The sequence below is a fragment of the Scomber scombrus genome, chromosome 11 (genome assembly GCF_963691925.1).
Source record: "Scomber scombrus chromosome 11, fScoSco1.1, whole genome shotgun sequence".
NCBI classification, from domain to species: domain Eukaryota; kingdom Metazoa; phylum Chordata; class Actinopteri; order Scombriformes; family Scombridae; genus Scomber; species Scomber scombrus.
In genome coordinates, this window is record NC_084980.1 from 9247948 (window position 1) to 9258569 (window position 10622).

The 10622-nt window shown below is 40.5% G+C and overlaps 2 protein-coding genes across 2 annotated transcripts; one reads left to right on the plus strand and one right to left on the minus strand.

The window, feature by feature from the left end:
- The first annotated feature begins 2355 nt into the window (after nucleotides 1-2355).
- mgst3a (microsomal glutathione S-transferase 3a) lies at nucleotides 2356-4886 on the plus strand. The gene is made up of 6 exons (XM_062429450.1): nucleotides 2356-2585; nucleotides 2981-3107; nucleotides 3477-3550; nucleotides 3684-3741; nucleotides 3969-4041; nucleotides 4137-4886. Exons 2-6 carry the CDS (start codon nucleotides 2991-2993, stop codon nucleotides 4313-4315), a joined length of 501 nt encoding a protein of 166 aa, XP_062285434.1. The 5' UTR covers nucleotides 2356-2585; nucleotides 2981-2990; the 3' UTR covers nucleotides 4316-4886.
- Nucleotides 4887-5790: 904 nt separating this feature from the next.
- On the minus strand, nucleotides 5791-9167 carry LOC133990763 (mucin-2-like). The gene is made up of 4 exons (XM_062429168.1): nucleotides 8840-9167; nucleotides 6989-7291; nucleotides 6659-6825; nucleotides 5791-6478 (listed from the first exon to the last, which is right to left on the minus strand). The coding sequence occupies exons 1-4, from the start codon at nucleotides 9165-9167 to the stop codon at nucleotides 6434-6436; spliced, it is 843 nt and encodes a 280-aa protein (XP_062285152.1). The 3' UTR covers nucleotides 5791-6433.
- Nucleotides 9168-10622: the final 1455 nt, after the last annotated feature.

Consider the following 10622-nt stretch of genomic DNA (forward strand, 5'->3'; position numbering starts at 1 on the left):
CTACTGCAAGCATGCAACACTCACTGCTCGGAGTTTGGTAACACACAGGCACTGTATTGATCTATGCAAACTCATTATTTTTGATGCAATTTTATCATTTAATGAATGTACAAAGCCTGAAAAACCTCAGCCAGTATTCTTTAAAATAAAGTAACTAAGTAACCAAATCAGATCTTTTCAAATCTCGTCTTCTTCTGCTTACATTTCTTTCCTGGAATTTCCCACCTGAATAATTGTGCAGTTGTAACAGGTATAGTTATAGTTTAATTCATCTCAAACATGTTTTGCGCCATTACTACATCACCTGTGTATTGTGAAATGTAAAATAAAGAGCTTACAGTATACTCTCTAACAAGAATGTAAATGTTTGTTTATGTAACTCTATGGTGCGTTAGTCGAGCATGTCAGGCATGACAGGTGCAACTTGCAAGGACTTGCCTCCATTTATGTCTGTGGTTAATCTGCATTCACGAAACCTTCGTCAAAACAATGTGGGTTTATGTTTATCCAGTGAGCAGTGATACGTTTTGGTGTGTCATAGGTCATACAAAGCAAATAAAAACGACATCACTAGAACAGGTGATGTTCTATTGACATGGCAAAATGATGTCCATTAATCACAGTTAATGCCATTTTTATGAAATTACATTGGCTTCCAGCTATGATTAGACTAATGAGATGTCTAAAATGATTAGCCTGTGTCTGAATTCAGTCTCGTCTCAGTGGTTCATGCAGTGATGAGCCCGCAGAACAAATGACAACAGCAACAGTGTCTTGCACACCTCAAACTGACCTGATATGTGCTACAAGTATAATTCAGGTTAGTCACCCCAACAGAGGGCAGATTTTTGGCTCCCTTTCCTTTAGGTTCATTGACTTTGAGTCCCTGCAGTATTGTGGATGTTGGTTCACTGCAACAGCTTACACTTGAGTAACTGAATGTAGCTGTAAGGGAAAAGACAATAGACAGTGTAGTTAAAAAAATACAATATTTATTGAGTAGCTTCTAAATAAATGAATAAAAGGGCAGAAACAAAGCCAAACACTAAAACACTCAGATTCTTATACTTGTGCAGGGAAACACTCCAAAACTACATCAAATACAACCATTAAAGTCTGTACCTGCACACGAAAGGAGACAAGTGAATGACTGATTCTAGTGTGTGTGTTACTGGGTAAGTAACTGCAGACTAGAAGTCACACCCAAGCACACCTGTATACCATCAGGCCATAAGCATGCACACATGAGAAAACCACTCCCAAAGGGCACACATTAGGTACACTAAGCAATAACAGTGATGATCACTGCACTCGATATCAGGCTGATACAGGTCTAGCCTGTTACATAGCCGTCATTCATTTCATTAGTTGCACTTGTGCTTAATCTAAAGAAGTCTGCTAACTTTACTGTAATCACAACACTGTCAGATAAGGCTGGTCACATATAGTATAAAACAAATCAAGTGTTTCTGATAAGAGTGTTTGACTCATCAGTTACAATATGCAATATCTGATAATAATTTGGTGAGAAAACTCCTTTTTAGCATCAATTCAAGCAGTTTTAAATGTACCTCAGGCTCTAGAGGAAACCAGAGAAGTTGAGGAGGTGACCATTGTTGAAGAAAATCACTCGTCCTTGTTCACAGTTTGCTGTAATTGTGGTGGTTTTATTAGTAATGTGGAATAGGATGAGGTAACTGACACAGATCGAATCTGAAACAGCAGATTGACCCAGAGCAGAGGGCAGAGGGACAGTTACACAGTGGGGTGAGAGGCAGTGATCAGACTGCATGCAAATCCAGTTAGGATTATTGTGTAAAGGCATTGTGATCAGATCAAAGGGAAGAAGGGAGGTATGTGCATTCAGATGTTGGAGTGTCACACAGATAAGATCAAAGTAGCAGACTCCGAGATTGAATGAATTAGGGGAGTGAGGGTATTGTAAGGAGCAAAATGTAGGGAGGGAGGTGGGGGTTCTCAAGGGGAAATCTCTGCTTCTCTTTGGCAGAGAAACTGTAGCTACTTCAGATAATTGGTCTGGTTCTCAACATTTTTGGCTTATGATCCCTGAAAAATCACAAATCTGTGAGTTGAGTTTTGCCTCTAAACATCTCAGAATGTATCATTAGAATAAGCACTCAAAACCTAAAGAAGTAAAGAAATAAAAAAAACAGAAAAGAAATGGTAACCCCCCCCCCCCCGAAAAAAACCCCCTTCATATTCATTCTCATTGGTAACGTCTCACTGGTATAATTAGCAGTTTAGCTTGCCTGCAGTCTACTGCGCATGTCAGATGATGAAGATGATTATTTGAGGAAATACAGCTGTGGAGAACTGCGCTACATTACGTACATTCAAGTGCACCCCTGGATGTTAACTTCATACTTGCACTTTAGCTATTTAAACACTATGGAGTGAATCAGCTTCTAATGACAGACCGTCAGTAGGAGGAAACAATCTGCCACCATACCCCCGCTTTCTTACGCAACATTACGCACACAGATACTTAAGCAGGAAACTTCAGTGTACTCGGGTTAGTCGCTGAGTGTTATAACCGTCGACGTCGTTCATCCCATCTCTGTAAGGTAAGATGTGTTATTGAATGCTGAGAGTTTCACCTGTTCGCTGTTACACTTGTAGGTCATTATCATGGCGCCGCTGGTATCCTTATTTGACCTTTCGTTTTGATCGCGTCCTTGCTCTGCGCCGTTCATTTTCCAGCCTCAAATGGCTCCTCTTTGATATATTTATAAAGCATGAGTTTGATAGAGTTCAGATGCAGACAAGCACCAGGCTATTGTATATTTATATGCAGTAAAACAGCAACTTTTTGTATCTTTATGTGCCTGGAAATGAACTATTCCCTTTTCCTACCTTTCACAGTTAGTCAAAAGCTATAATGATAAAAACAGTATAATAACTGTGCTTTCTATTAGGAATAACCTAAACTAACTGGATTGTGATATGTTTCCTCTTTCAGGGTACTCAAGATGGTTGTGCTTTCAAAAGAGTATGGATTGGTGGCCTTAACCGGTGTTGCCAGCATTGTGATGATTGGACACCTGGCCATCAAAGTAGGCAAGGCCCGCAAGAAGTACAACGTGCCGGTGAGTTGGATTGTTAGCTGATTATAGTCCACTCTCTCTCAGTCATTCTGTTAATTATCTGCACAAACCCATTAGTTGACATGGTTTTATGCCTGGTGATCAATCAATCCAACTTTATATTGTACCTTTCATACAGGTTAATGTAGTTCAAAGTGCTTCACAGTTGATTGACAAGCTGATAATAAGACCAAGGACAACAAAAAGAAAGGGAGTGAAAAACGATGAAGAAAAATTAACAACAATTTGAGACCAATGCACACAAGAGAAATTTAAGACAGATAAAAATGTGGTTTATGTAAAACACCTTTGAATGGCCTTGTTGTTGGAAAGTAGCCAGCCTATTCAAATGAACTTTTCTTTGGTTTCCAGTTACCTCAGATGTACAGTGATGACACAGAAAATGGAAACATTTTCAACTGTATCCAGCGTGCACACCAAAACACGTAAGTATGAGCTGAAATGCAACTTGGACCACCCTGTTCTTACTGATGGATTGCATGAAGCTCTGATGATTCACAGTACTGGCAAAATGGAAAAGGAGGTTAAAGTTAACATGCCGTTATCATCTCTCACTAGGCTGGAGATCTACCCCGCCTTTCTTTTCTGTCTGGCTGTTGGTGGTTTACATCATCCTGTAAGTTTATTTTTGCATTGTCATGCTCTACTCTACTGTTGTGCCAACATGACACGTTCCAAATCAGGCTGTTAAATACATTATTCTAATGCAATTATTGCACAAAATGAAAGTAATAGACAGTTAGTAAACAATGTAACCTTCATGTAGAGAAATTCTTGAGAGAAATGTGTAGTTTGTTCAATCCTGTGTTGCCTTTGCTTATATTTTGTGTCTGGCTGTTTCAGCGTCTCGTCAGTGGACTGGGATTTGTATGGATTGTAAGCAGAGAAGTGTACGCACATGGGTACTCAACAGGAGGTAAGATCACGTTGAACGCCTCCTTTTCCCCCCTGCTTTTTCAATGTAAACTGATTTTAGCATTTTAAGGTGTTATTATCATGATTCCCAATTAGATCCTAAGAAAAGAATGAGGGGAGCGTTTGGGAACGTCGCTTTGCTCGGGATGATGCTGTCCACCGCCTGCTGCGGATGTCACATGTTGGGCTGGGCAGGACCACGGATGAGGCCCTTCGGTCGCCTGTCGCGTGGCCTGCCACAGAGCCTGCCGCAGAGCCTGCCACAAAGCCTGTGAGGAGGACTTGATCATTGTATCATGATTGTTATCGTGGCCACATCACATGCACCATGTACCATGCAGAATGTGTGTTAACCTTTTGACTAGTTTAACATTTGAAAGCAGGTAAAATTCATGTTGTCAAGTGACCTGACTGGTTCTTCAGGAATGGAAATGCTTCATTTGGAGTAGGTAACAGATGTGGTGTAATCACCTGTTGGCACCTGTCAGTATGACTAGAGTTAATTTTCATCTGCACCCTGGCTTTGAAGTCATTGAATGAATTGACCACGTGACTTCTCATATCATATGTAATTTTATGCCAAGGAAGACTGTGGAGAAAAGAGACATTTTAGAGGGAAATTAGCTTTTGATGTTTGATGGCCTTTACTTTTTGATAGAATATTACTTCACTTTTTGCATTTCCTAAGCTGTAAAAGTCAGATTTTGTACCACCATGAATAACTGGGAATGTTTAGTATTGCTGTTATAGGGCAAAGTCTTATATTAGAAATCCATTCCAAATCATAAAACAATGTAGATTGCTCTTACTGACAATAAAGGTTGACTGATCATACTACTTATTAAATGTTGGTCATAAATGATCCTCTGCTTTATTTTCATTGGGAGTTGAATGATTGATTATACAGTCATAACTTTGGTGAGTGTAAAGGGAGCGGCTTTCTTTTTCTTTAAAAAAAAAAGTGGAGTAGTTGTTCAAAGTCCACATTACTTGTCTGGGCAGGTACATTTATAACTCTGTTGGATTTAATACCAACGACAAGAACTATTAACAAAAGAGAGTGCCCTTCATACAGCATAATGACACAATGAGCATAATGCTTAAAACTCAATAATGAAACATCATGCCCTGCCAGCAATATAGTGGTTTCTATTTTATTATCAAACAGGAAAAACTTTTTTATCAATAAGTTCTTATAATCCACTATTCAATGGCATATAATCATACATCACGGTTGGCACTTAACAGTAAGGTAACTCAGAAATGACAACCAGGTGAAAACTGATACAACAGCTCCGCTCAAGCACATTTTCATGATGCTCCGGCCAGCACAGATACACAGAGTAATGACAACTGGAAAACTTCCCCGATGCTGCGTCTCATTACCTCAACCTAAAGCATTAGAAGGACAACCTGTGCTGAAACATATACATCCTTTTATAAATATGAATTTTACAACACATTTAACAATACGAGTGCATTTTACCTTTTACAATTTACTCAGGTTAAAGTGTTTGTTTCGTGTCACTTTTCATTGTGCACTGCGGAATTAAACATTCATCATCAACAACAGGGTAACCAAATTCAAGTAACATCTATAAGTACACATTAAAGGCTGAAACATGATATAGTTCTCATGTATCTTTTTAAGAAAACTTTAACTTATACAATTGAATGAGTGGTCTCTGAGAGAACTGGCATGTCTATTCTTTTCCAAAAATATGGCTTCTGACTTTTTAAAAGCTTTTGATTTTTGTGTTTTGTGACCCAAGATGTCATTTTTAAGACAACCTGTGCAACCTGGCAATTTGGTTTCAAAGTGCACTTCTCTAATATTTGGTCAGCTAAGGGATCATAAATGATAGTACGTCATGGTTTCGGGTAACTTTCCAATGTGTCCTGAAGCACTTAATTTCCTCTCTCTGTTTCTCACTATGGTATTCCTCAGGTTGTCTCTTAGTTACAGTGGAGGACTTCATGCAACCTTGATCCACATTACCTCAGATGTCCCCTAGAGGGCATTGTGACTTCATGCCACATTAAAGTGCTGTGCATACTTAAGGAGTCAGTCAGGGATTGTGAGGTACTACTGTATTTACTCGCCCCAGGACAGGAAGAAAACAAAAAGGTTCCCATCACACTGAACATCTCTGGAAGTTTAAAGGGAATGTGGAAAAAAGTTATGCTGAAATCTCCCATTTATGAACCCTTCTCATGGAACCGCAGATACATTTTTTTTTAATCACTGACCCAAAACTCAGTGAAAGGGGAAAACTCATCTGCAGAGATGCAGCTGCATCCAAGCAGAGGCTTTGCTCAGATCCATGCTGGTCTTCCTTTGGTGTCTGTTTTGCTTCTGTTCTCTGAGTAGTGGAAGTGACAGAGCGACTCCATCAATAGGTGTATCTGGAGAGTGGCGTGTCCTCCATCAAATCATCCTGGAGAAGATGGAGACAATAAGATGAGTCTGCCTATAGAGTAGTGATAATAACTTAAGAGCTTCTCTTTATGAGGTCAAATAGCTACAAGTGCTTATATTAAATTAAATATAATGTACAGTAGCTAACTTTAAAAAAGTAAAATAACCAAGCTCAAGTAAACATATCAGTCAATCTTACCATGGGTAGGTCCTGCAGTCGGTGGAACTCTGGGTGGTTGGTCCGCTGGCGGAACTTGAGGAAGAGGATGACGAAGACGATAGCAGTGGTGACAATAAAGACTGAAAGCAGACCAGCTAGCAGGGGGTCTAGAGGAGAGTTTGAATGGTAGCGGGACCCTTTGAAGTCTACATGACATAGAAACGAACACAAAAAATAAAAGATTTTTGCATGTTTTTAAGATAAAATGAGGGAAAGAAGCTTTTATATTTTTGAACACAAACCAACATAATTTAATCTAATAGTGACTACAGTTTAAAACCACACTCACACACCTGCCCATCCCCTTACCTTCATCTCCAACATTAAGTTCAGATGGGACCTCCTGGTGTGTTGGCCCAATAGGGCCCTGGCCTGGAGCCGAGGTCAGAGGGCGTCCTGTGGTTGCTGTTGACTGTGTGGTGACTGTTGCGAGTGATTCAGACTGTGGCTGTGTGGAGGTGTGGGCTGTGGAGTTTGTATCCTGTGTTGGCTGAGATGAAAAGGTGGTGAGGGGGTCTCTGGTCGGGGAGGCTGTGCCTTCACTGGTTGAAATGTGCTGTGGAGGGGTGGTGCTCTGTACAGTCGGTGTGGATGAAGGGCTATCTGGTACAACTGAAAATGGGGATGTGAGAGCAGTGCTGTGTCAATTCAAAACAATGCAGAGGGTTCTTCAAAGGAAGTGAACCATACACACAGCAGCCAGAGGTAACTGTACACCACCCTGCTCATGAAAATGGATCACTCACACAGACTTTAAAGCTGCTATCCAAAAGGTGTTTGTCCTCAGTTATGCAGTGGCAGCTTCAGACTTCCACACAAACTATGCTGACCACCATCTTGAACATCATTTTGGTTTTGGCAACAACAATGTGCTGAACTGTCAGCTTAAATCTGAGGACTGACTTGCTGTCAGAATGACCTCACTAGGCAGACTGGTATGGCTGCCACTTGGGTGGTGTTTTATTATAATGCATTTTACAGTTTGTGGTTCTGATGTTTTGTCCACTTCATTAACATATATAAAGAAGATCAAAAACACATGAAAATATAATGCAGTCCAAATCAATAGCATAAATTACAGTCTCAAAAACGCCACATAGAGTTGAACTAACACTCCTCTGACATACTAGACCTGCAACAAGTAGTCTATTAATGAGCAGCTTTGCAAATGTAACTCATTGATGATAGTTTGGGCTCTAGGAAGTTGAGATGGCTATTTTTCACAATTTTCTGACATTTTACAGAGCAAACAATTCAAATCAACAGTTAAATCAATAATGAAAATAATAGTTATTTGTATCGGTGGTTTAAGTTTTTATTTTCTCTGTAATACTATTTAATATGCAGCACCAGTCAAAAGTTTGGATGCTTTTTTTTATTAAAGAGAACAGGAAGATGTGTCCAAGCACTTTCACAGTAGCACTTTCACTACCGTTTTTCCATTTCAACATTGGTACAGTCTCACCTTACTTTAAGCATTTGTGGCTGTTTACATCAAGTTTGACAGCTCATGCTCATGCTCATGACAGCTTAGGAGGGGGGTTGGGTTAACATGGTATACAGTTTAAGTACCAGTCAGGCTACCTCTCTGCAGTTCATGTGCAGGACAGAATGAGTGGTGGAGTCAGTGGTGCTCCTGAGGGCAAAATGGAAGAAAGAAAATGGCAAAGTACTGTCTGTAAGCTGACAGACTGTTAAGCAACAACATCCTTATTTCCCAGTGATGACAGCAGCTTGAGAGGGTGCAAGAGAGTGCAATCTGGATTGTGTTTGTTATTTTCTGAGCAGCTCAAAGGAGCAACACAGCATCAGCTGAGGGGTTATATTTATCTGATCTATAAAAGGGAATCTCTTAAAACAGGTTACGACATACATTCTCCATCCCAGCCCAATCACGTGGGGGTCTGGGGGAACTATGTTCCTGGAGCACTGCTGGCACTGGAGCAGAGTCTGAGGATAACGTCTGTGTTTGCAAACAGGCAGCTCTCAGTGTGTGGAATGTTTTATTTTAAGACTCTGGACAAAGAAAACAGACTGGTCTGGAAAATTATAGATGCACAATTATAGTAATATAGACTAAATGTTGGCTATAATTTATTTTTAGTTGTTCATGGGTCACAAAAACATGCATAACAGGTCATGCCTGTTTGTCTTGATTACCTGGTGGAGAGGTGGTACCAGGCTGAGCAGTCATGGCAACAGATACATTCACGTGTTGAGATGGAGCCGCTGGAGAGCTGGTGGGCAACGTATGCGTTGTGTTCCATGCATTTGTCACAGATTCTGAATAGACTGTCGCTTCGATCTTGGTAATGGTTGTGGTTTCAGCTGAGGTTTCATTCCTGCCTGCGGGATTATGTATCCGCTGTGGGACCTCGATCCCAGGATCCTCTGTCAGGTCAGGAGATGCTGAGAAGTCAGCATGACTTGGGAAGGCAGCCAGGGTGAAGACAGGAGGCAAAGCACTGCTCTGACCTGTAAAATACATTTCTTTAATCATTGAATAAAGCGTAATTTCTTCAGGATGAGTGCAAGGCTGCAGCAAATATTTATTTTTCATTTATCTGCTGATTATTTTCTAAATGAATCCATAAAGCATCGTCTCCATAAAATGTCAGAAATTAATGCTCACAATATCCCAGAGCAGCATTGAAATTGCTTACTTTGTCTGACCAAAGTCCAACACCCAAATTTGCTATCATAAGGGACAAATAATATCAGAAAACTGTCACACTGGACAATCTGAAACCAAATAACTGGTGGCATTTCTACATAAAACAATGAGTCATTTTCAACAATTAATTTTTCTATCAATTGTCAGATTTATTGAAGATTAAAATAATAATTACCAGACACATTGAATTGCAATTCTAAACTATGAAGACTGATTGCACTTTTGAAGGTTATGAGTTTTGCATTAAATGTCTTGCATTGTAAATTTCCCCTACTATCTTATTTTAAATGATCATGTAAATGAGCTACTGAGGAGACTAAACATAGCAGGCATGTGGCTTAATAAGTTATAATAAATAAATAGGAGGCTGGTGGACACAAATATAATATAACATGAGTAAAGGAATAACCACACAGAGAAAGGAGTGCTCACCTTCTCTATCAACACCTTGAAAATATCAACTGTACGCGCACATCCTGCAGATATGTTGAGTGGACAGAATTAAGTTGCAAATAAGGAATTAAACGTAATTTAATAATAATATAAAATGAAGCCAATACACTGCATGAACTTTCTATATTATCAATAGACCTCTGAGAGCATCATGTGAACTGAATCAATAACTAACCCGACTCACGTCAGCAGGATGTGAAGTCTGTCCACATCAATCTCAACCACACCCCCCCACCACACATACATCCTACCTCTTGTCTGCGATGAGCCGGTAAGGACCACCAACACGCAAAACGCCAAATTAATTTCAAATTTCATCTCATTCGCGGCTCTCCCTTGGATATCACAAAAAGACTGGACCGAGAGGGCTCTCCACAGCAGCTCTGTTCTCTCGCTCTGAGGTTGTTTCCGTTACGTGATTTGACAGGGCACATCATCAGCGCTAAAAATATCCTGAGGGAGTCGGGCAGAAGAGAAGTAGGGGTGGGGCTGTGTGTCTGGCTGCATGCAGGCGGCGGTGGGAGCAACACAGACACACACGTCTTTACCCTGAAGCATAAAGAAATGTCACAGATCCCATTGCACATTCATCTTTCACCTCCAGCTTTGCGGTTTTCTTCCTTCACTGTCACTCATCTTTGCATCTGTTCCTGAGAAAAGCATCAGTTGGCACTCACTATTGCTCAGCTGTGGAGGGCGCACTCCAATCAGCTGTCAGTGCGTCAGAGACGCAGTTGCCTGCGTCAGGAGCGCCTGTTGTAGAGCGTTGTGGCACACACACTATCAAGCTGTGGCCACTTTGACTGTGTTCTGTAT

Excerpts from the sequence above, each read along its gene's own strand:
- mgst3a (XM_062429450.1), top strand. The coding sequence starts at position 2,991 with ATGGTTGTGCTTTCAAAAGAGTATGGATTGGTGGCCTTAACCGGTGTT. Across the intron at positions 3,742-3,968 it reads TTGGTGGTTTACATCATCCT|CGTCTCGTCAGTGGACTGGG; the intron begins GTAAGTTTATTT and ends TGGCTGTTTCAG. Across the intron at positions 4,042-4,136 it reads ACATGGGTACTCAACAGGAG|ATCCTAAGAAAAGAATGAGG; the intron begins GTAAGATCACGT and ends ATTCCCAATTAG.
- LOC133990763 (XM_062429168.1), bottom strand. The coding sequence starts at position 9,167 with ATGTATTTTACAGGTCAGAGCAGTGCTTTGCCTCCTGTCTTCACCCTG. Across the intron at positions 7,292-8,839 it reads TGGTACCACCTCTCCACCAG|TTGTACCAGATAGCCCTTCA; the intron begins GTAATCAAGACA and ends CCCCATTTTCAG. Across the intron at positions 6,826-6,988 it reads ACTTAATGTTGGAGATGAAG|ACTTCAAAGGGTCCCGCTAC; the intron begins GTAAGGGGATGG and ends TATGTCATGTAG.